Source organism: Antechinus flavipes, chromosome 3 (genome assembly GCF_016432865.1).
Source record: "Antechinus flavipes isolate AdamAnt ecotype Samford, QLD, Australia chromosome 3, AdamAnt_v2, whole genome shotgun sequence".
NCBI classification, from domain to species: Eukaryota; Metazoa; Chordata; class Mammalia; order Dasyuromorphia; family Dasyuridae; genus Antechinus; species Antechinus flavipes.
Window position 1 is genome coordinate 85,963,711 of NC_067400.1, and position 24,932 is coordinate 85,988,642.

At 33.8% G+C, this 24,932-nt stretch overlaps 1 protein-coding gene across 1 annotated transcript in view; it reads right to left on the reverse strand.

Annotated features, from left to right (window-relative positions):
- Positions 1-709: 709 nt before the first annotated feature.
- The window catches only part of GPALPP1 (GPALPP motifs containing 1), a 35,316-nt gene continuing 11,093 nt past the window's right edge, over positions 710-24,932 (reverse strand). The window contains exons 3-9 of the mRNA XM_051983846.1: positions 23,965-24,072; positions 21,270-21,378; positions 13,535-13,669; positions 13,172-13,336; positions 9,094-9,192; positions 6,218-6,437; positions 710-1,491 (exon numbers count right to left, since the gene is read on the reverse strand). Coding sequence (XP_051839806.1) covers positions 6,219-6,437; positions 9,094-9,192; positions 13,172-13,336; positions 13,535-13,669; positions 21,270-21,378; positions 23,965-24,072 — 835 coding nt within the window. The 3' untranslated portion in view covers positions 710-1,491; position 6,218. The remainder of the gene's footprint in view (positions 1,492-6,217; positions 6,438-9,093; positions 9,193-13,171; positions 13,337-13,534; positions 13,670-21,269; positions 21,379-23,964; positions 24,073-24,932) is intronic.

Sequence of the window (24,932 nt, forward strand, 5' to 3'; positions counted from 1 at the left end):
TTCTTTTGCTTTCTTATATTACTCATTATTCTTATCCTTTCAGATAATCTCCAATCCCTTATATTCAGGATTCCTATGCTTCAGAAGATCATTTACTAAATGATTAATTTATAAAATAATTATTGAAAATGACTTTCCCCCCCCTTTCACTTCAAAACTCATTGGCCTCCTTTACTGTTTTTTGGTTTGTTTTCGAGACTGGGTCTTTCTATATCATTTAAGGTAGAAGTGTAGCAGTCATTTCCAGTCTGATTGGCATTAAAATTTTGACCTACTGTTTTTCTGACCCTAATGCTAAATTCACTGCAGACATCTGATTGGGTTAACCACACTTCAACTCAGAAATCAGTCTCTCTCCTCTAACTTCCCCCTTAAGTTCCTCAGATCTGATGTCACTCAATTCTGTTTAAAGGGATGAGTCCTACCCACTACTACCTATATGCCTTGAACTTTAAAGAGATCCTTACTTTCTTTTAAAGTTGTATTCAGGCTCTACCTTTCACAGGAAGCTTTTCTGGATGAATGAAACAAACATTTATTAAGTGCTTACTGTCAAATAAATAGGGGACAGTCTCTTTGTAAATGTTCTTTTTAAAAGGACAATTTTAATGGGGAGAACCAACAGTTAGGGAGATTGGGACCAGGGAAAGGAGTATCTCAAGAGTCACAAGGATGTTGTGTTGATTCATAGAGAAGCCAGTCAATAAAGTTTTTGTTTTTTTTAAACTTGTTTTATTTTTCCAAATACCTGTAAAAAATTTTCAACATTCATTTTTATACAACTTTGTGTTATGAATTTTTCCCTCCTCCTTCCTCAAGACAACAATTTGATATAGGTTAAATATATGCAATTCTTTTAAACACATTTCCACATTTGTCACATTGTGCAAGAAAAATTGGGTCAAAGGGGAAAAAAAAATGAGGAAGAAAAACAAGCAAACAACAATGAAAGGTAAAAATATTATGCTCTGATTCACATCCAATGTCCATAGTTTTCTCTCTGGATGCCAGTGGCATTTTCCATCCCAAGTCTATTGGAATTGCTTCAACAAAGTCTTTATAACAATGGTAGAATCATTTTAATTTCTGTGCCCAAAGTAAGGGACAAGGTTGGCTGGGATGTGAAGCATGTCTGGCTTGAAGCTACCTAAGTATAAACAGGCTAGTTGAATTTGAACTTTGTTCCAGTCTTACCAAACAAGAGGGCAAAGGTGCTGTCCCAAGTTCTGAGAAGAAGCAAGGCAGATAGAAAGATGGCTGTAGTAGTCAGCTAGATGGGCTGTAAAGCATGACCTGATGATGGTCTTTTCTGCAGCCAGATAATGAGGTAGTTGAATTTGTTTTTCCTTTTATTGCGTTATTTATGTGTGCACATGTTGAATCTCCACAGTTGAATAGCATAAATTCATAGACTTAATTTTTTATTAAAAAAATCATAATGAACAAAAATCTATTTTCTCTTTCTCTTACCTCCCTTCATTCCTTCCCTCCCTGGAAACAAACAAACAAACAAAAAAACTTTTGAAAAAGTCAAGTAAAAACAACGCCCACATTGGCCTTGTCCAAAGACTAGTCTTAATTCTGCACTGAGCCCTTCGCCTCTCTGGCAGGAGGAACCATGTTTCATGAGTGGTCCTACACAACTGTGGTTAGTTATTATGAATATAATTTTTAAGTCTTTCAGGGTTGTTTTCACAATGTTATTGTATAAACTTTTTGTTTCTTCACTTCACTCTGAATTACTTCATAAATTAGTCCTGAAACTATCCATTTCCATCATTTCTTACAGGATGATAATATTCACTGGCATGCTCTAATTTCAGCCACCCCTGAGGATCACAGACTTAGCTGTGACCTCTGAAGTCATCACCTGCTTTTTACTTAGGGAAAACAAGGCACAAGCTAAGTAGTTTGTCTAAAAGTTTAAGTGGCAGTCTTCCCTTGAGTCTAGCTTTCTGACTTCAAAATCTAGCATATTTTGGGACAAAAGCTTTTTATGTGTTTCTTCCCCATGAATCCCCAGTACTTAGCATATAGCTGATGTTTAATAAATGTTTACTAAACTGAATTTGTAGTAGAAAATCAAGATTTTAAATATTATTTAATGTCTATCCTCTTCCTCTTTCCTCCTCCAAATTGCATAGGGCTTTAAACTTCATCATGATTTTTCTTGCCTGAGTTATACATTTAAAAAAGCCTCAAAACTTACTTTGACACTACAGACAATCCCAATAACCTCTTTGTGAGACCTCCTTATACCAAAAAAATTACTTTACATTTATTAAACAAACCTTGATTTCCAGCTTAAGCATCTCATCTTGGAAACACTTTTAAAAAAACAGTTCTTTAATTGTAAAGTTCATAACGACAAGACTGGAGAGAGTAGCACATGCCTATTTTTCTATATTTATATTTCACACTAATTTTTGAATTTAAAAAGTTAACCTTTCCTGCAGAAGGAAACATAATTTCTTATGATTTGAGTTTTAAATCCCATTTTGGCATCAAATACAAATTCACAATACACTGATATAATAGAGTGCAGATCCTCATTTGTTTCTGTTCAGGGGGCCAGATTGTCTATCCTTTTTCTTCATGCTAATTCTTATTAGGAATGACTCAATGGAGAATATTTCTTCTAGCAAAATGTATGAACGCCCAAAAGAGACAAAAGGGGAAGAGATAATGGCAGCTTGAAAAGCAATCTTTGGTTTCTGTATGTAATAACAATCCATCTTCCAAGATCCTAGATTCTTAAATGCTGTCATAAGTGTTATTCATAATTAGCAGCTTTGTTTAAAAAAAAAAAAGGGACAGATTGTGTATGAATGCTGTAACATTTTTTATAGTCAAATAGGTCAAAAAGACACTGCTAATTAATTAGGAAGCCCTAGGATATTAGTAACAGGTGAACATGTACCAACTAATCTCAACAAAATGCATATAGCAATTTCCTAAACTATTACTTTGCAATCATCAAAATCAGATAATGATCAAAAAATGTTAGCAAGATGGGTATTTGGAGGACAATGATTAATCCAAATGTATGAGCATAAAACTCACAAGAGTTTGGTTTATGTAATAAAAACAGCATTGTTATCTATACTTGTATCATATTCTCTTTAGTCCAGAAAAAGTTTATTCACATACAACTTTTTACTTACCTATAGCCTTGTAATCAATTAGCTATGAATATCTGAATCAATATGATTTGTTAGCTTTTCCCACAATTTAAAGGAATTGCTTTATGGACAATGTCAGCTGTTCCTAGGGACAGTGTTAAATGCTAAGGTCAGAAGGAGAGACTATTAAAATGCTTCCTATACATTTCATTAATCAAAGCACTTTTTAAATTGAAAGTTCCCAAAACTCAATTGTTAGTGTGAAGATAAGCTCAAATCTCTGACATGGTATCAGAGACTGGATTTCAAAAAGCCTCTGAAAGGCTCAACAAGGGAAAGAACAATTTCCTTCTCTGCATCTATTCATTCATTTTCTGTTCAGCTTTTATTAGAGGACTCAGCTTAGCTATGCTTGGAGAGGCTGACTGCACTTCAGGCTGACTGACCACAGGAATTTGCAAAGGCTAGACAAATGGCCATCTGCTGCAGTGCCAAAAGTACCAGGCCTGTAGAAATCTTAGATCTCTGAAGCTTCAGCGATAAAAGCTCAAGCCTAATACTTATCCCTTTGCTTCTTCGACTGTCATTAAAGGTAGTTCAAAGCAACTTCTTGGATCCAGTGTGCCAATGAATGTGTCTTTCAAAACATACAGACATATGAATATAAGGAAGCATATCCTCCCTTGGGATGTAGGGGAGGTGGCATATACTCCTCAGCATGGAAAGAAGAATGCTAAGAAAGAGTTTTGTGCAAAAATATCATCTTAAAATCTAAAATATTTTATTAGTCACAGAATATCTATGTTTAATAAGCAGAGTGTTGCAAAAAGAAAAGTTACTTAAATGACAGCAGGGCTGGGAATCTTAACTTTGAACTTAATTTTTCTGCCTAAGAAAGGAGTAACAAAATACTCAAAGATAAAATTTGGCTTCAAATAATAATAAAGCTTTAAAATTTCATGAAGACTTTTTCCCAGAATTTCTGAAAAGGATTGCTATATATAAATACACTTAAAATACTTATATTGGTAAAATATTTTTAAAGGCAAAACTAAATGAAGGCAAGGAAGTCTTTATATTTTAGAAGGTAGTAAGAAGAAAAAGTTGCACCCTGAATCCTTGTCCAGTTGAGTTTTCCAAAATCCATCCAGTTAAGTTTTCCAAACTGAAATTAAACTTTGGTTAGTGACATTTGAGTGAAACCATTGTTCACTCTACTTTAGAAAGTGATAAATTCATCTTTTCAACTTCTTTAGTAAGCTACTATTTACATTTGTGAGTGTTAGGAGACACAATACTACAGAGAAAGCTATCTGTACAATGATTTGACCCAACAATTCATACCATTTACATAAGATGGTGAAAAGCCAAAATTGAGCTTTCAATAAAAATTAATTTTCTCATTACTGATGTTAGCCCCATGTGCTTTTTCCAAACCAGAACAAAGCAGCAGTGGAACAAATGTGATTAATTTGTTAGAGAATATGAGTAATGAAATTTGCATCTGGGATTATAGCTTTATGTCTAACGTAATAAGGAGAATTGCTTAAAATATTAACAAGTTATCTTAATACCTTCATTTGGGAAGCTGAAATTAAAGGTTGCATGAATTTCCCATTTATATTTCTCCTATTCAGGGGATTTAGCCATCTGTAAATAAAATGGCATTCATGACTACTCTAAAATAGCTGCCTAAATAAATTTGCTGAAAACTTAAATGTTCACGAACAAACTATGAAAATTTACTTCCTAAGAAAACCCAAAGGTTGAGATGGCTTGTTGTAAGGTCTGAACAAAAAATGATTGTTCTCCGTACCTTCAAGTAAACATAATAGACCTTGTTTCTATTTTTAAAAAAATAATAATTTTACTAAGAAGTGATTACTAGTACAGGCTTCTGTTAGAGAGAAATGTCCAGAAGTCTTAGATTAGAAGACATTTTACAAATGTTTCCCTCACAGTAGACTCTGAATCAGGGAGGCATAATTTATGGTCAAAGTTGGTGAAGACATCAACAATCTTATAGGGTTAGTTCCAAGGACTTTAGCACAAGTTTAAACTTTCACAGATTTTATAAAAACATCCTGTGTTTGTTAAGCTTTTAAACCATAATAAAATAACGATGAGATGAAAAGCTCACAATAATTATCTATAGAAAGGCCAATCCAAAGAAGTCTAAGAGTGTTAAGTGCAATATTGCATTCTATATATGGATCATTATTTTCTTCTGCTTTCACATTTTAAAAGTGATAAAAGGTAATATGAAAGAATAGACTAAAAAAAGAAGACTAACACAAAAGAATAAAGGTAGGACAAAAAGAATTATCCTTCACTTACTTTACTACATGAAATTACAATTCCTCTCCAGCCTATCCTATTCTTCCATGATGCAGGATAAAAAGGTTCAATACATTCATTTACAGCTATAGCTTTAAATGGCTTTTTTTCTCCCCCTTAATCACTCAGTAAAATAACTATGACTGTTTTAATAGGTTTTTTAGTTTAAGGTATGAATAGATGATAAAGATAAAAGTTTAAAAAAAATATCAACTATTTCATCATCATCTTATTCCTTAATGTAAAATAGAGCTAAGGAATAAGTATAAAAAAGAAGCATGTTGGACTTTTAAGAACAGTCTTTAAGAACCATCAAGGCAAGGTAAACTACTTTTAAACAGTGTTTTTTGGTTAAATTAAATGTATGTTTCTAAAAAGATTGCTGACAAATCTCCTTACTCTAACTTTTAATGAGCTGTACTTTCCCAGGGCTTAACTATAGCTTTATGTCAATTCTGAAACTTATGATTATATTTAAATTTTTTTTTTAACATTTCAGAAAGCAAAGCTGTCTTTTTGACCGTTAATTCCAATGCAAGAGATTGTTGTCATTAAACTACATTTTCTTTTCAAGATTGAGTTTCAAAAACCAAAGATTTTATTTATACAGAAAGGCAGTATTATAATTGGCTGTCTTTTAAAATAAAATACATTTTGCATACAAATAAAAGACTATTTACACATCTAGTAAATGAATCCATAACTTCAAAATACAGAAGTATGAAAATACACCTTGCTGTAAAGAGTAGAATACTCACATCATAAAAACATGTTGCCTTTGCCATGTGAAAACCGGCTGTTTAGTTCTCTGGATTTCTTAATCAGAGCTTTCTTCTGGGCTTCATCAAACCGGTTGACTTTGAGATCCTGATCACGGTCAAATGGCCTTCTCTCCTGGGACTTATTTTTATCTTCAGCTGTCTTGTTCTTTAATTTTTTGTGATGTATGTCCATAAGAGATTCTGATCTTTTTGAATCCTGGGGTGGAGTAGAAAGGGGCATATATGGAACAGGAAATTAAAATCTTAGCATGAACATCACAATGATGAAATCTTCTGAAATATAAATACTCCATAATAGTAGTCAACATCAAAAAGAGTAATGTCCAACTCCCTGATGCCTTTTCAAAACCCAAAGATAGGAAGAAAGTACAGGAGATAAATTAATGTAAATCAGACACAGTTTGGAACCTACATTAGCTGTAACCAGCTAATGTAATGTAACCACTGAGAAAAAAAGATCTAAGGATATGCAAACATTTTAATACTCCAGTGTAGAGTTTGACTGAAAAAGGGAAAAAAAATTGTAAGATCTTATAGAGCCTCTTAACATGAATATGTCAAATGATGATTTAGATAGTATATATTCCTCAATAATAATCATCAGTAGCAGATTAAGTCATTACTATACTTTTACATAAGGGAAAAATACGGAAAAGGTGAAAGAAAGGCTAGAAAAGCCAAATTTTTATTTCAGGGCTATTAAAAAATGGTGGTTTCAGTCAGTATATAGTGCTTCAGTGACAGTCACCTAAACTCTAAAAGTACAAGAAGAAATTCAAAGAAAGATAAGAGTGATAATTAACCAATTCAGAGGTTTTTAACTGAGAAATTGAGAGACACAAATTTGAAAAACAAAAAGCCAGAATTAAATGGAACAATCAAATATATGAATTGAGAAATAAGTAGATTCATCATAAGTCAATTGAGTATCTATGTACTAAAGAAATTAAACCCGATTAAAAATAAGGACTTTGGAGTTCATCTAGTGCAGCTGCCTCATTTTACAGATGAGGTTAAGTATGTTGTCCAATCTTTCAGGCTGGATATGGCAAAGCAAATGCAGACTTTCAAACTCCAAATATAGTGATTTTTCCATGTACTATTCTATTACCAAGGTAACAAACAAAGTTTATGCTATATACATATGACTAAAGATACTAAATTTATGGGAGAGAAATAAATAGTAAAAATACAATGAGAAGCACCAACTCTAAAGAGAAAACTATTAGGAAAATGTGTGATACCAGCCAATTTTCAAAATATTAAGAAAAATAAGTTTTCAAAATTTAAATTTTTATTTTCCATGTAAGAATAATCATTCTAAGGTTATGTATTTGTGCATAAAGCAATGCTCTCCAATAATAACTTAATGAGTTAATAAGCTACAGATTATCAATGGAGGACCAAAAACATACCTGTTCTCTTGATGAGTTACCATTTGCTGGAGTTTTAAAAAAGTTAATGTAGAGGTGAAAACATTGTCTCTTGTATCTAGTGGAAAGACTCTTTTAAATGTTGTACTGTGAACATAAAGGCCTCTGTCTTTCAGTTTCCTAGCTAGCATTAGTGATGCAAAGAAAGGCCCTTTAAAGTTCAATGTGTCAATACAGGAGAGAAGAGTTTGGTAAAAGAAAATAAGACTAAGATACTAAACATAGATTATCAATAACTGAAAGTGGAGAAAAAAGGAGGGATGATAATTCTCAATAAATATTTTAAAATAATCATATTTGGCTTTGAAGTGCAGCCAGAGAGGCAGACTCAATATGAAATATCCTCAAATCTAGTCATCCCTAATTCTACTCAGTTCTGCTTTATGACTGGCAGCTTAGTATCTGACTGATTTCACAGAAATGGATTATTGTGGATAAGCTTCAAATTCAATAATCAGGAGGCTAGTCATAATCAAGTGTAGAGAGATTCATTTTTGGCAATGGTTTAAACCAAACTTTCCATGAAGGACAACTAGAGAGAAAATACTGTGGCCATTAGTAATTGAACAATGACTAAAATACCTCTTCCTTTTCTTTCTTTGGTGTCTTAATAATGACAAAGAAAAGAGTGAGATGCTCCTCCTTCTACAGCTGCTGTCTGAGCTGAAGCACAGGAAAGTTAACCAGGAAGATGCTCTTCAATAATGCTGTATATGCTGAAAGCAAGGGGCAAGTTTGACCAAGGGGCAAGCTTTAAGACTTTAGTTACAACTATTGAAATGAGTATCAATAAGGAGTGAGGAAATTTTCATCAAAAAGAAATGAAAAAAATCTTTGGGTTTTAATAATCTCAATGACTTATATTAATTTCTTGAAGTTAGAAAGCATTTTTTAGAAATACAAGGACTATAATAGAAAAGAGAAAAGACAATGATATTCTCAATTAATCTGTTAACTATGATTCCTTTAGATTGCTCTGGGTTTAGGCTTTTACATAAAATATTTCAAATCAGTTTCTCCTTTAAACTTTTGAACACTGATGAAGATCTGTAGTAACTTTGAGAGGCTCTCAATCTCTGAAAAAAGGCTGTCAATCCCCAATAATGGAAATTCTGACATGAGTCACTTAAATAAAATACAAATTGAAAATATTACATGAGAACATATAAAATATATCCTACACAAAAGGGTATTTTTATAAAAGTCTGACACTGCTTTCAGCAGCAGTTTAAAAAAAAAAGACTGTGGTGATATTACCATGGAAACCAACAGAACTGGGTATTTTTCAAGAGAAATGCAGAGAGAGGGAAGCAGGGAAAGAAGACAGGTGTAATATGTACATGTATATGTCTTTGAGGATTAGAGTGAGGGTGAGAAAAGTTAAAATAAAGGAGATAAGCATTTTGTTTTATCACTCACATTGTATGAAGACACCTGCTCGGCCAATCTCTTGTCCCTTCCTGATAATATACGTTCCTCATCATTCTTACTGGTTAATTTCTTTGCTTCCTGTGCTTCCTAGGGAATGGAAAAAAAAAATATTATTAAATCATAAAAGAAAAAAAATAAGTGAAAACAAATCAATACCAGTAATATTCAGATTAAACTACAGCAAAATACTGAAGACTGGATTATGGAGTTCCCTCCCATTAGTCATGCTGATGGTACTATTAGATAGAAAACAGATGGGAAGAGCTAAGATCTAAATTTCTTTGAATTAGTATAATGAGGCTGAATGACTGTGGTAAAACAAGAGAGAAGAGAGTTTTGCTTTAAAATTCTGTGTTGTGTCTCTAAAGGCCTTTGTAATTTTACCAGCACCATGAAATTATCTTTTAGAATCTGACAATGTCATACACATTATCCATAAGGATCACATCAGCTCTTTATAAAATTAGAGGATTATTCTAAATTATTCCTACATTCTTCTTCCATTTAAAATTTATGATCCTGAATAAAGCCAAGTTAGAGTCATCTAACATCACACATGTGTTGTTGTTGTTTTTTTAAGTTGGAATTTGTTGCTTAAACTAGGATGTATGCTCCATTATCCATTTTAGTTACTGAATGTATGAATAAAAAAGCATTTACTAAATATTTATTCTGTGCACCATGGTAAGTGCTGGCGATACAAGAACAGAGAGTCCTAGTTCTTTACAAGCTTATGTTCCAATGGGGGAGTTGACACTGAAAGGTGTTAAGGAAGGAAGAGTTTGTTGGTCCTTCATAATTTCTGGGTCTTGAAAGGGAATTACCTGCCAGGTCCCATCTCTACAAGAGCTGTTGGATAATAGTTGCAAGGGATGGCTGTAAGCAGTGCAAAAAGTTAAAAATTACTAACATTTATGCTTTCTTGCCTTTATTCAGTGTTCTGATTTCCCAAGTTTTCCAAGATGGATGATGGTCCCACTCATCCCATTTTTGGACAGTTTTTATTTAAAGTTTTGTGTTCCAAATTCTATTTCTCTTTTCCCTCCCTGAGATGGTAAGTAATCAGATAAAGGTCATACATGTGCAATTATGTAAACCATTTGCACATTAGTCATTTTGCATAAGAAGACTCAAATAAAAGAAAAAAAATGAAAGGAAGAAAGTTAAAAAATAGCATGCTTCAGTCTGTATCCAAATAATATAAGTTCCTTTTCTGAGGGCAGAAAATATGCCTAATCATGAATCCTTTGGGCCCGTCTTACATCATGGTATTGCTGAGAATAGCTAAGTCATTCACAGTTCTTCATCAGTATCGATTCATATAAGTCTTTCCAGGTTTTTCTGAAATCATCTTGCTTATCATTTCTTATAGGACAATAATAATCCATTACAATCATATACCACAGCTTATTTAACCATTGCTCAATTGATGGGTATCACTTTGATTTCCAATTCTTAGCCACCACACACACAAAAAGAACTGTTATAAATATTTTTGTATAAATAGATCCTCCCCCCCCTTTCTTGGACATCTTTGGGATCTAGCAGTGGAATCGCTAGATCAAAGGATATGCAGTTTTATTATTAGACAGTAAACCATACCTTTATGGTCACACTTATCCAGTGAGAGGGGATTACTTAACTGTATTTTACAGTCTACGGATTAAAAAAGTCCTTGATTGAGCACAGCAAAACGCCACTATCAAAAAATCTCTCCTCCAGTTAGGATTCTCTCATATGTTAAGGCCATATAAAATTCCTTAAAAGATTACTCTGTTAAATTTTCCTCTGTAAATATAAAACATGGGTACATATGCTTGCCAAAGGTGTTTCCTTGTCCTATGTAGAGTCCATCAGAGTCCAAACTGAAGAGAGATTCCCTCTAAGTGATGAAGTCCTCTTGAAGTTCCTGTTTATAGACAACTATTTATTGGTTGCATTAGGTACCAGTACATTGTACAACCTCCTAGATGAAATCCATAGTCAGGCAAGAATTCAGCCTAACCACATATACTGGAAAAGCTAAATGGGTAAAAAATATAATTTGTCTACACTATGATATTCAACTCAAAGGATGGTTCACAGGATCACCCCATCAATGTATGGCTTGGACAGACACAGTGAATAGAGAATTGAATACTGAAAAGGAGGAAGAGAGTGGGTTGGATTTTATTTGGGTAATTGTATAGTACTTTTAAAGACCTGTCATTGTATTGTGCAATTAAATTATACTACACAAAGGATTGAAATGACATTACTTTAAAGAACTTCTTCCTGAAACAAAGGCCCATATTTTTAATACCAATATTCTTTCAGTATGAATAATGAATACTGGGATAACACAACCTCTGAAGAATAAACAAAATGAGTCACCCAAAAAGCCAGGGAGAAGTGCATGGTGCATATGAGAACACTACGGTCTGATTAGCAGAGAAGAACTGTTCATATGAAACAGTACAAAAGAAATTAAAGAGACGTGGACTGGTTCTGAAACAAGTTTGAGAGACAATGGATGGAAAGCCTGAATGGGACACAGTCCCTAAGTAATGTCAGCTAATTTAAGGGTGGGTCCTGAGTGCATCCAATGGGCTGCTTGTGGCAGATTTATAAGAGAATACAGACAAAAGATGTGTAAGATGAAAAGATATGAATGTGTGAATTGTCATCAGCATTGTTGGCAGGGAATACCCACACTGTCCTGGAAGTACCAAAGAATAGGTTTTCTCCTTCTTTCCCTATCCTTTCCTCTGATTATTATTGAGTATTTTTAGAAAGGGGGTAGGGAAAAGAGAGCTCATCTTGGATACAGAAAAATATGAGTTGAAGTCCTGCCTCTGAAACATATGAGGTATGTTACCTAATGTACAAATTACATTAGTAATCCTCTCATGGCTTCAAACTCAAATAGAATCCCCTCCCCTCAATTAATATTTTCTAATATTAAACACAAGTCACCCAAGTGAATGTCACTGAATTGTTCAATGACTGATCCAGACCAATAGGAAGTTAGCTTTTTCCCATATATGACTGTGGCTAGAAGATAGCAATAGGCAGCTCCTATGTATATAATTCTTCAGGTAGGGCTGTGAATACACAGCTCTTTCCTGTCCTGTCTCCCAGTTCTCTAACTGCTTCTTCTGTCTCCTTTACTCAAGATGGGCTTTTCCACATGCTCATCTAGCAGCTTCTCTTCTTTCTTTCTACACTCCCTCCCTGAACAACTGAATTGGGTTCCATGCTGTCTATGCTATGAGGTCACTCCTCAATCTCTCTCAAAGCACTCATTCTTTCTCCTCAAAGTGCTATAAGGTCTCTCTCTACTCAGCTACTCCACAAGTTCTTCAACTTAACACACTTAAAAAGCTAAGCACATTATCCTTTCCTAATAATTAATAATCCTCCTCTTGACTTTACTATTTTTGTCATTCAAGAAAAATTTATTAAGGACCTATGCTATACTGTGCAATGAAGATGGAAAAAGTCTAAAAGCCAAATATTCCCTGTCCTCAAGTAGCTTACATTTCTATGAAATCACAGGTCCAGATTTATATGTGTAAATACAAGAAAAGCTAAGATAGGATAAAGAAGAGTTCTCCCAAAGTGATTCAGGAAAACAAAACAGAAAACACTTGGAGCTGGGGGAGATTTCAGAGGAAGGCTTCAGGGAAATAGTCCAAGGCAGAGGAGGGAGAGAAAGGAAGGAAGGGAAGAAGGAAGGAAGGAAGAAGTGTTAAGTAAAGCAGATGGCAAATCTCCATTTGGGAAAAACTTGAAACAGAGTAATATGAAAGAAAACTGAAAAGCAAACTGTAGTTAAAAAAAAAGTAGAGCCTTGAATACTGGACAGAAGAGTTTGTGTTTGATCTCAGAAGCAGCAGGAAGATAGTGTAAGCTTGTGAACTGGGAAGTGACTGACTCATATCTTAGGCAGATTACTATAGATTACTAGCCATTAGTACAAATTGAAACTATATTTGATCTTTTTCTCTTGTTCACACTTCTTGAATAAAATTTGTCTTATTTTACATAAAATCTCTATACCATGGGTAAATGAAATCATGCTTACTTTAGCTTTCCTTTCTTTGTCAGCTGGAGTATCTGTCCAAACTGATCGATCGCCAGATTTGTCATCAGCTCTTCTCTTGAAAGTTCTTGGGCCAAGACCAAAGCCTTTCAGTTCTGGAGGGAGCTCAGTCATCCATGATTCCCTTGTAACTGGTCTGGACTCATCCTTCATAAGATATTTAATTAAAATAAAAAAGATATAAGAATACAAATAACATTTTATATCAATTACTAACTATACTTTTCAATTGTTACTTTTGACAAAGTTGCTGTCAGTTAACAGTCAATCAGTAAAGTAAAATGGACTTGCTAAATTTACAACCAAGTATTACTTAATCCCCAAAGAGAAATTTAAAATACTTACATCATCTCCTTTAGTGAGTTTTTCTTTCATTCTTTGAGCTCTCCATTCAAATTCTTTAGTTACACTATAGTCAACTGGTCCTTTTGCAGGCATTGGTCCAACAATGGCCTCTTCATCTTCACTACTCTCTGTTCCCTTTTAAAATAAAATATAACTATTACATTAAACAAAAGAGTTAGAGGGACCAGTTGTATTAAAAAGCAAATGAAGTCTCTAAATTATAGTATTACCTATACATCAAAAAAAGTTATCAATTGTATTTTATATTGCCTTTTAAAATGAGATGAGTGAAAAGTGTTATATAAAAAAATAATAACAGTTATTCTTATTATTAGCATGTAAAAGATTCCACAGCCCAGACTATTAATTGTAAAATAAAAAACTGGATGAGGAGGAAGGGTTCCCCTATTCTTGAAAAGACTTAATTCATCTCAATCTCATTTTTCTGTGTAGAACTACCAACTCTAGATATACAATAGGGGCTCTGGGAAGCAGCATTATTTTTATAAGAGTCAATAGGACCACAACTCAGGACAGTTAATGAAAAAGAAATGTAATACAAGAGTTAATGGAGACTACAGATCTGAGAGTAATGCAGTCTTCCAAAATTTCAAAAGAGTGTATGTATAATATGTCCTAGTAGAGTCTATGCATTTTTATAACTAAACTCAATTTATCTTCACTGAATGAGTTTTGGAAAGAACGTTCACAAATAAGGTATTTTGCTCAGTGTCACTTATAATGTAAAATAGCAGAAAGAACAATGGACTTGGAATAAAGAAAAAACCCAATTAAATATTCTAGCTCTACATCTAAGTAACCCACTGTGTGATCTTAGGTCAATGATTTAAACTGTCTTGATCTTAAACTAATCATCTATAAAACGAGGGAGCTGAGCATGCTGCCACTAAGATTGATGATGCCGTTTTCAGTTCTGTGTACAGAATTAAATAATACTGCTTCTCTCTTGTTTTACAAGCAAGAAGTACTGAAAACAGCAGTTCTTCAATCTTGTTAGAGATTTTTCACTTGGTGAATTGGTAAATAGGATTTTAGTTGAGGAGATTCCTAAGCTCCTACTTATTCTACCACTTCTCTAGAAATTCACTGCCAGCATTCTTGTACAAGTGGTCTATAACTAAAGTTTTAGGGAAAACCAGAAAGCAGTCTGGCAGAAACCAGACAGACTAATGTTACACATTTACCAAGCTAAGATCAGTATGGATACATAACCTAGACTTAAAGAGAGCCATTATAAGAAAACCAGAAGAACATGGAATACATTACCTATCTGCCTTATGGATAGGAAAACAATTTATAAGTAAACGATAGAGAGCAGTGTGAGCTATGAAATGGATAATTCCAATTACATTAAATTTTAGTTTTTGTACAAATAAAACATATGTAGCCAAGACCAGAAGGAAGGCAGAAAATTGGGGGAAAATTATAGACAAATTCTCAGATAAAGGTGTCATATCACAAATACCAAAAGAGACTTGTTAAAACTATAAGAATACTCGAATTAATTTATCTAATGACATTCATATATATACATATGAACATAATGATATTCATAATATGATGATACGATATTATATATAATGATAAATCAATCGTTAAAGGATATGAACAGGCAGTTTTCCAATGAAGAAATCAAAACAATTTATATTTGTATTAAAAAATGCTCTAAATCATTATTGATTAGAGAAATACAAATTAAAACAACCTTGAGATATCATTTTATACCTACTAGACAAGCTAAAATGATCGAAGGGGAAAGTAACAAAGGCTGGAAGGGATTTGAAAAAATTAGGAAGAATTCATTAGGTTTAACTCCCAAAATGATTTAGAACCTCTGTGTTCTAAAAATATTTATAGCAGCTCTCTTTTTTGTGGAAATTGCAGAGATGCCCGTAAATTGGGGAATGGCTGAACAAGTTATGGCATGTGATTGTGGTGGAATACTATTGTGATGTAAGAAATGATGAGCTCAATGATCTTAGAAAAATATGGAAAGTCTTGCATGAAATAATAAAAAGCGAAATGAGCAGAAACAAGAGAACATTGTTCATAATGACAACAATATTGACTTACGAACGCTTCTGAGTAACAAAGTCATTTTGAATATTAAAAATATCCAAATTAACTACAAAGATCATATAAAGGAAGCTGCTATCTGCATATAGAGAAAGAACTGAAAAATAGAAGCATGTATAGAATGGTTTTATACATATTGCACACACATGCCTGCACGCACACACACACGTACCTATTGGTAGTCATCTTTAGGGTGAAGTAAAGAGGGAAGGAAGAATAAAAGGGGAAAAAAAAGAAAGTTACACGAAAACTTTATTATGTACTTAAAAACAGCAAGTTATACATAATAGATTTACAATTTCATGTACAATCATCTTTTTTTTTTTCTCCTATTCTACTATGCTATGGAAATGTTTTATTTTATAAGTTTAGAATAAAATAAGTAAAAATAAAGGAGGGGATGAGCATTTTTTCAGGATCAGAGCTTTTGGAGTTTTTGATTCCTCAAGTGGAATCCATATGGGTGATATGAGATTAAGTCATGAGAGTTGAGGGTACTGAGAAAAAGGGAAGTTAGAATGTTGAAAAGAACATCAACATGTACCTCAAAGAACCCTAGCAGAAAGAGTTAATAAGGTGGGGAGGAAGCCTGGGAATTAGGTACCAAACTTGAGGAAGGAGGAAGAACAAACTGAAAAGCTGAAAGAGAACTGCTCCTAGCATCCAGATGGAATGATAAAATTTCTTTATCTTTATCTTTAAAATGAAAGGGAGAGACTTGAGGTGTCAAACATGTGGCCCATAACATTCCCATATGCGGCTTGAACCAGACTAACGTTCAGTTTCCTGACCTGCCTTAATGCACAGGAATGTAATCAAGGTATTCTCCTTTGCCTTATGGGAAACATACACATTAATAAACAAAGAAGTCACTTGTCACTCACAAACTCACACACACACACAAATGAACAGACATCATGGAGCAATGAAGTGATTTTTCTCCTTCCCTGCCATCTACTGCAGAGGGTTGCTACAGAAAAGCTTTAAAAAATTTCTCTTCAGTGGGCAACAGTTACTACCTTAAATCTTTTTAAATTGATCAATTAACAATTCAATTGCTAATTCTGAAAAATAGCTCTATCTCTTACCCCACAAATATAATAATATCCAGAAAGCTCTAAGTCTATGAATATATTTTAGTAATATACAACAATGAAGATGTTCAATTAAAATGTTCTCATTTCCAAAAATTTAATCTAAGCACAGAAAATTTAAACTGTCCTTTTCTAAAAGTTATTAATCTAACTAACTTTCCTTCTTATATTCTTCATATTGCTAGATTTAAAATATATAAACACTATCTTCACATCAAATACATTCAATTTCAAAATTAGAAAAAAGAGCCACAGAAAAAGCTGATTTCTTTCAAATTATGTTAGGCCCAGTGCCTTATGTGACTTGGTCCAAATACTAATTTGTTTGGCTGAACATGTGAAGAAGGGAGACCCAAATACAACAAGAAAAGTCTATGTATTGCTAAGTTAAACAAAGAAGCACTTCACAAGAACCATATTTAATGAAATTTGCTTAAGGCCACAAAAGCAATAAACAGACAAAATCCTCTTGTGATTTTATGGGGCACTTCCCCCAAGCTATGAAAAAAAAAATTACCACACTTAGAGAGGGAAAAAAAAAGAAAAGCAAACAAGTATGTGGCCTACAACTGTTTATTTTAATTATTTTGTATTTCCCCCACAGCCTGGATTACACTGAACCACATAATACAGATGAATGCTGACTCTATTGAAAGTAAAATTATTTTAAATTTATGTAGCAAAATTGTTTCTCAATAGGAATCATTTTTTTCTAAAACATATTTATGTGACTTTCATAGTGTTCACAGTCATGCACATAGCTGATGCTTAATGAGTATTTGCAGAAAGAATGAACTAACTTTTCAATAAGATAACTAGACATTATTTACTAATTAATAATGCTGTAATCAAGTAATGTAAGATGTCATAGCACCATTCTTCATAGAAACCTACACAAACAGAATGCAGGTGTTGGAAAACTGAATATAATATCAAAAATCACCCACCAAAGAAAGCCTATTTAGATTATCATACTCTTTTTTTTTTTTCTCATGTTTTTCTGAATCTCAGTATAGGCAAAGGTCTTTCTTGCCCAAGTTTCATAACACTGGTAAAATCAGTGATATAGGAGTCTATATTCTGGTTGTAAATGACACAAATAATTGACATTGCTTCCTTTTTATCCCTTTCCCCAATTTAAAAAAAAAAATGCAGCAAGAAAATGGAAACTGAGCGGATGGCCATCAGCTAGGGAATGGCTGAATAAGTTATATTATATAAAAGTAATGGAGTATTATTATTCTATAAGAAATGATAAGCAGGATGATTTTTAAAAATCCCTGAAAGACATATATGAACTGATGCTGAATGAAGTGAGCAGAACCAGGAAACACAGTAAAACAAGATTATATGGTGATCAACTGGATGAACCTTGCTTTTTTCATTAATGCAGTAATTCAAAGCATTTCCAATAGACTTGAGATGGAAAATGTCAATCATATTCAGAAAGAACTATGGAGACTGAATGTGCATCAAAGTATAGTATTTTCATTTCTTTGTGTTTTTTTCCTCTTTCGGTCTGATTTTTCTTGCACAACATGACAAATATGGAAATATGTTTTAAAAGATTGCTCATATTTAACCTATATCAGATGCTTGCTATCTTGGAGAGGGGGAGGTAAGGAGAAAAATATGGAACACAAAAGTTTTATAAAAATGAATGTTGAAAACTCTTTTTGCAGTTATTTGGAAAAACAAAATGCTACTGAGAAAAAAATAGCAGCAGTTAGTAGAAACATTTTTATAAATGTTCAATGGAATATAGCATAAACAAAAGAAGAGAAACAAGAAAAAAAAGGACATAAAAGTCAAACAAATCAGATGGAAAAATATGAAAAACTTTAAAAAATGTTTTGTTTTCTCCTAATTACAGGTAAAACATGTTTTAACACTCTTTTTTTTTAAGTTTTGAGTTTCAAAGTCTATCCTTTGGAATTCCCCACACTGAGATGGTAAGCAATTTGATACTGGTTATACATGTGCAATCATGTAAAACATCTCCATGTTAGACATATTGTGTAAGAAAACTCTAATGAAAAAGAAAGAAAACTGTTTCACTGTGTATTCAGACAACACCACTTCTTTCTCTAGAGATGGATAGCATTATAAGTCCTTTGTGATTGTCTTTGATCATTGCATAGCTGAGAACAGCTATTTTTACTGTACCATATGCTACTGTGTAATGTTCGCCTGGTTCTCACTTTGTATCAATTCATAAATGTCTTTCCAGGATTTTCTGAAATCAAGTTTTTTGTCATTTCTTATAGCACAATATTATCCCAAATTGATGGTCAGTTCCTCAAATTTCCAATTTTTTACTACCATCTACACACACCCACATGCAATTACAATTAGATTCTTTTTGCTAAATCAAAGCATATGCAGAATTTTATAGCTCTTTCGCCAAAGTTCCAAATTACTCCCCAGAATGGTTGGATCAGTTCACAATTTCACCAACAGTGAATTAGTGTCCTAGTTTCCCACATCCCCTCCAAGAATTAACATTTTCCTTTTTTGCTATAGTAACCAATCTGATGAGTGTGAAGTGGTACCTCATAATTGTTTTGATTTGCATTTCTCCAGTCAGTAGTGATTTAGAGCATTTCTTCATGACCACAGATAGCTTTGATGTCTTTGTCTGAATCCTGCACTATTCAAATGAGGCTTTTATAAGAGATAGTCATTGTCCCCAATTTTCTGCTTTCCTTCTAATTTTGGCTGCATTGATTTTGTTTATGCAAAAACTTTTTAAATTTATGTGATCAGTAATACATTTTACATTTTCTGATCTAAAGTCACCCCAGAGAGCTGACAGATAAACTATTTTATGCTTTCCTAAACTGCTTATGATATCACCTTTTATGTCTAAATCATATATCCATTTTGGCTTTATCTTGCTATATAGTGTGAAATGCTATTTTTCCAGTCTTCTCAGTAGTTTTTGCCAAATAATGAGTTTTTGTCCCAAAATTTTGGATCTTTGGGCTTATCAAACACTAGATTACTGTAGTCCCTTATAACTGTGTATTGTGTACTTAGGCTACTCCTCCGATTCACCACAATTTTTTAGCTAGTACAATTTGATAATTGCTGCTTTAGAATACAGTTTGATATCTGATATAGTTAGGCTACCTTCTTTCACTTTTTTTTTTCATTGATTCCCTTGATATACTTGACCAGATGATGTTATTATTTTTTCTAGCTCAATAAGATAGTTTTTGTAAATTGATCGTAGATTGGTGTAGCACTGAATAATTTGGGCAGAACTGTCATTTGTGTTAATGTAGTCTATCTATGAGTAATTAATGTTTCCCCAATTGTTTAAATTTGACTATTTGTTTGAAAAATGTTTTGCAATGAAAAAATCCTCGATTTGTCTTGACAGGTAGGATCCTTTCCCCCATGTAATAGTTTATATTGTCCATTAGTAATTTCAAATAAGAACTTCTTTTTCTATTTCTTGATGCTGGACTTTGTTGGCAATATATATAGAAATGCTGGCTGTTCATGTGGGTTTACTTTGTAACCTGCAATTTTGCCAAAGTTATTATTTCAACTAGTTTTTTTTTAAAAATTATCTAGGATTCTCTAAAGATATCATATCTGCAAAAAATGATAGTTTTGTTTCCTCATTGCTAAACCTAATAATTTCAAGTATTTTTTTGGCTGATTCTCTGGGATTTTCTAATATCACATCATCTTTAAAGAGTAATAGTTTTATTCCTTATTCTAATTCTTTCCATTTCTTTTTTTTTTCTTATTGTTATGTTAGCATTTCTAGTACAATACTGAATAATGATGGAATTAATGGGTATCCTTGCCCCATTCACCATTACCGATACTTGTGATAGTTTCAGAAAAATGTTACTTATCATTTTAAGCTAAGCTATATTATTTATTCCTATGCTTTCTGGTGAGGGTGTTATATTTTGTCAAAGGCTTCTTTTGCATCTACTGAAATAACCATATGATTTCTGTTGGTTTTGTTACTGCTATGGCCAATTATGCTGATGGTTTTCCTAATATTGAACCAGCCCTGCATTCCTACTATAAATTACCTTGGTCATAATGTATGATCCTTGTGATATACTACTATAATCTCCTTGCAAGTATCTTATCAAAAAATTTTGTATTGGTACTCATTAGGAAAATTGGTCTATAATTTTACTGTTTTTGCTGTTCCTGGGTTAGGTATATTTGTGTCATTAAAGGAATTTGGTAGGATTCTTTGATGTTTGAGATGAATTGTTGTTTAAATTTATTTGTGAATCCATCTGGCCCTGGGGACTTTTTCTTATGGAGTTCATGGATGACTTGTTCATAATCTTCTAGACTGTAATTCTTATTTAAAGACTGAGCATAAAATAAATACCTAGGAGAAAAAAAAATGACTTAAGATGTCTGTGACCTCATGGTGATTAAAGATTTAGGAGGAACAATAAATTGTGTACAGAAATCACTATGAAGTTATAATGTAAAAGTTTGATAAAAGAGGCACAAAGTGTTCCATTTATTTTAACTTTTAAAATTCAATTTTTCCAAACCTCAGAGTTGAAAGATGATGAAGCTGGTAGTCCTAGATCATCTCTGTTTTCCCCACTCTTCTGTGTTCTGTTATTAAAACCAGGTGGTAATGCAGGACCTATAATTGGCCTAAAAACAAAAATCAAGTGTATAGCTATTTATACTTTCAACATAAAAGCATACAAAAATGAGAATAACCAAAAATCAGGTATCTTGAAAAAACTGAAATTACTCAAATATTATTTTAAAAAAATTCTCTTCTAAGTATTTTTCTATCAGAAATCAGGAAGAAAATCATTTCACTTCAGTTCTCTGTTAGTCAACAATTAGATCTTCTTTCAGTGATCTTCTAACTTTAAAGGGCACTGAGTGTCACTCTTTTTAAGAGCTATATAACTGTATTTTAAATATATTAAAATGAGTTAAGTATCTCTTCTGATATTTATCTAAATTTATTTCATTATTTTATTTTTGGATATCTAGCCAAGTATAATAAGAATCAAATGAGATACCATGAGAATGGAAAGTGTAAGGTGACATGGACATTTAAGGTAGTTTCCTGAAGGAAGCCAGGGAAACAGGAAGTGAAGGGGAGGGAAACAGCAGGCAGGCAAACAGCATTTAAGTGATTTACCATTAGGATCTGTGCTGAGTATTGGGGATAGGAACACAAGTAAAAAGAAAGATAGTCTCTGACCTTAAGGAGTTTAGATTTCAAAAGGGAGAAATAACATATTAAAAAACACATTAGAAAAGTTGAAGGAATGGTGAGAAGATACTTGTATGGGGTAACTGAGGTGAAGCTCAGGGAGACTTAAAGCACAGGTAGAGCCATGACTAGTCTGACCCTACTGCCTATCCTCAACCCGATAGAAGGAACTCTCCAGTGAGAAAAGGGGACCAGCATGGAGAACATACCAGGCCTAAGGTGCAATGCCAACGAAGAGGCACAAACCAGATATAGAATGGTGTGTATGAAGAACAGCAAGAAAGCCAGTTTTACTGGATTATAAAGTATGGGGAAGAAAATGCATGTTCAGAAGATTGTAAAGATAGAAGGGGCCAAAAGGGAGCCTTTTAGGACAAAGCACTTCCTGCCTCTGGGACTCCTCCCTCCCTCTAACAGGAGAGCCTGGAAGGCAGACACTGGACAACTCCTTCCTGATACCTCAAGATTCTTCTCATCATTTTCTACCTATCTACTTTCCTGGACTTCATCATCATTTTGCAAGATGACATCTACTAGGAAACTTGCCTATCTTTCAATAACTTCCTGCTCTGGCCACCTAGCATGCAGGGTCACTTCCTCCCTGCCCTCATCCCCACCCCTACTTTTCAGTTTCTTTTTATTTGTTATCTCCTCCACTAGAGTGGAAGCTCCCCAAGGACAGAGACTGTCTTATGCTTTTATTTGTATCCCCAGTGCTCTCAGCATAATGCTTGGCCCAAGGCATCTGATATGTTGTCTTACTCTGGTCTACAGATGACAGAGAGCCACTGGAGTTTACTAAGTGGAGGCATGGGGGAAGAAACGACTTGGTCTGATATATGTATTAGGAAAATCACTGTGGTGGTTGAATGGAGGATAGAAAAGAGTAGGGAGAGACTACCCAGGTGGCTACTGCAACCATCTAGGCAAAAGGTAATAAGGGCTCTATGAGTAAAGAGATAGAAACATAAGAGATGTATCTCGTGAAGTTATAACCAATATAACTTTGGAACAGATTGGAAATGTGGAGAGAGTATAAGTGAGGGGTCAAGGATAACCCATAGCTTCTGAGCTTGGGCAGCTAGGAGCATGGTGTGGCTGCTGGCAATAACAGGTAAATTCAGAAGAGAGAAAGGTTTGGAGGGGAAAAGATGAGTTTCATTTTGAGAATGTTGAGTTTGAGAAGCCTAAAGGATTAGAGATTAGATATATCCAGCCAGGCTACTAGTAATGCCCGACCAGACGTCAAGAGAAAGAAGATTAATAGATATGAAAGTCATCAGTATAGAGATGATAATTGTACTCATGCGATGATAAAGTGAGACAGTGCCGAGGGAGAACAGAAGAGGGCCCAGGAGAGACCCTTGGGTGACACCCATAATTCTGATCAAAACCTGGATGAAAATACAGCCAAGGACATTGAGAAGGAATCAGTCAAAGGAATAGAACCAAGAGAAAGGCACATCATGAAAACCTAGAGAGAAGAGGGCTATGGTGTAAAAGGCAGCAGTGAACTTGAGGAGGACAACTAAGAAATAGATATGGCTATAAGGAAGTCACTGGTGCCTTTGAAGAGAGCAGTTTTATTTCAGTGATGAGACTGGAACCCAGGCTGCAAAGGATTCAGAAAGAGCAAGAGGAGAAGAAGTGAAGGCACCTATAGTAAATGGCCATCTTAGCTACAAAAGAGAGATACTATGTTAAGGTAAAAAGTCTTTAGGAAATAAGACAGAAACAAAAATTGTGATTCTACTGATATAGAGAAATTTGTGAGCAACAACCTCACTCTTAAAATGCAGGCCAATGCGTTCTCTGCAACTTTTAGTCTTAGAGAAGAGCTTACAGCATTGAGGAGCAACTTTCCTATGTGTCAGAATGTGTCAAAAGTGGGACTTTAACTGAACTTTACTGGTTCTCCACTCCCGAGAACCAACAAATAAAATATGTTAATTACAAGAATCTTACTTGGAAAAGATCAGCTTGTACTATTATTTCATGTTAGTTACCTCTGTGGAGAATCATCCTGCTTTTTAAATCCAGGAGGAAGAGCTGGCCCAAAAAAGCCATCATCATCATCATCATCATCATCTTCATTTTCCTTTCTTCTCTGTTTTCTAAAAAAGAAGCAATTTCACTTTGTTTACACATAAGAGAAACACAACCACAAAGTTATTTCAGGAAAATTTGTTAGAAAAATCTCTCACATTTTATAGGAAGTTATATACTCAGGAGATTAAGACAAAATGCTAGTTGGAAAAAAATGGACGTCATTAAAGAAAGAATAAAGTAATTTTATGCAGCACGTAAGTTTTTACTATAACCCTTTTCTAGAGCTTTTTGCTTGTCTAAACATTAGTAAGAAGTCTCATTCTTTATAATAGCAACAAACCAACAATGTGTTTTATAAAGACATTTTAAGCCCATGAGAGGGGTGTATTTAAGATAAAAAGTTATACAATTCTATTCTTAAAAACCATATAAGGAAGACTTAAGGGATAGATGTTCTCATATTGACAGTCTCAAGAGGCACAAGAAAGCCTGCTACCAAATAATTTGCTCAATTTTTACATTAACCTGTTGATATATGAGCCAAAATGAGACTGTTAAAGGCAGGCTGAAATCGTAAAAGACTTTGAAAACTCAAGAGAGATTCAGAGTTTATTTCAGAGACACTATAGGTGTGCTGAAGGAAAATTACTTTGGAAGCAGTGAGAAGGATGGACTGGATTGGTAAGAGACTGGAAGAGAGACCAATTACTGGCCTGCTGCAATATTAGCCACTTTATATATCACTAGTGTTTAGAACAGTGCCTGGCACATACTAGATACTTATAAGAAGTGTTGGGGTGTGGGTGGGGAATCTGAAACTAAGGTGGTAACTGTGTGAACTGAGTGAAGTTCGAAGAGAGATACAGAAAGAAAAGGTACAATTTGATTCCTGCTTCTATTTGTAGAATGACAGAGAGGGAGAAAT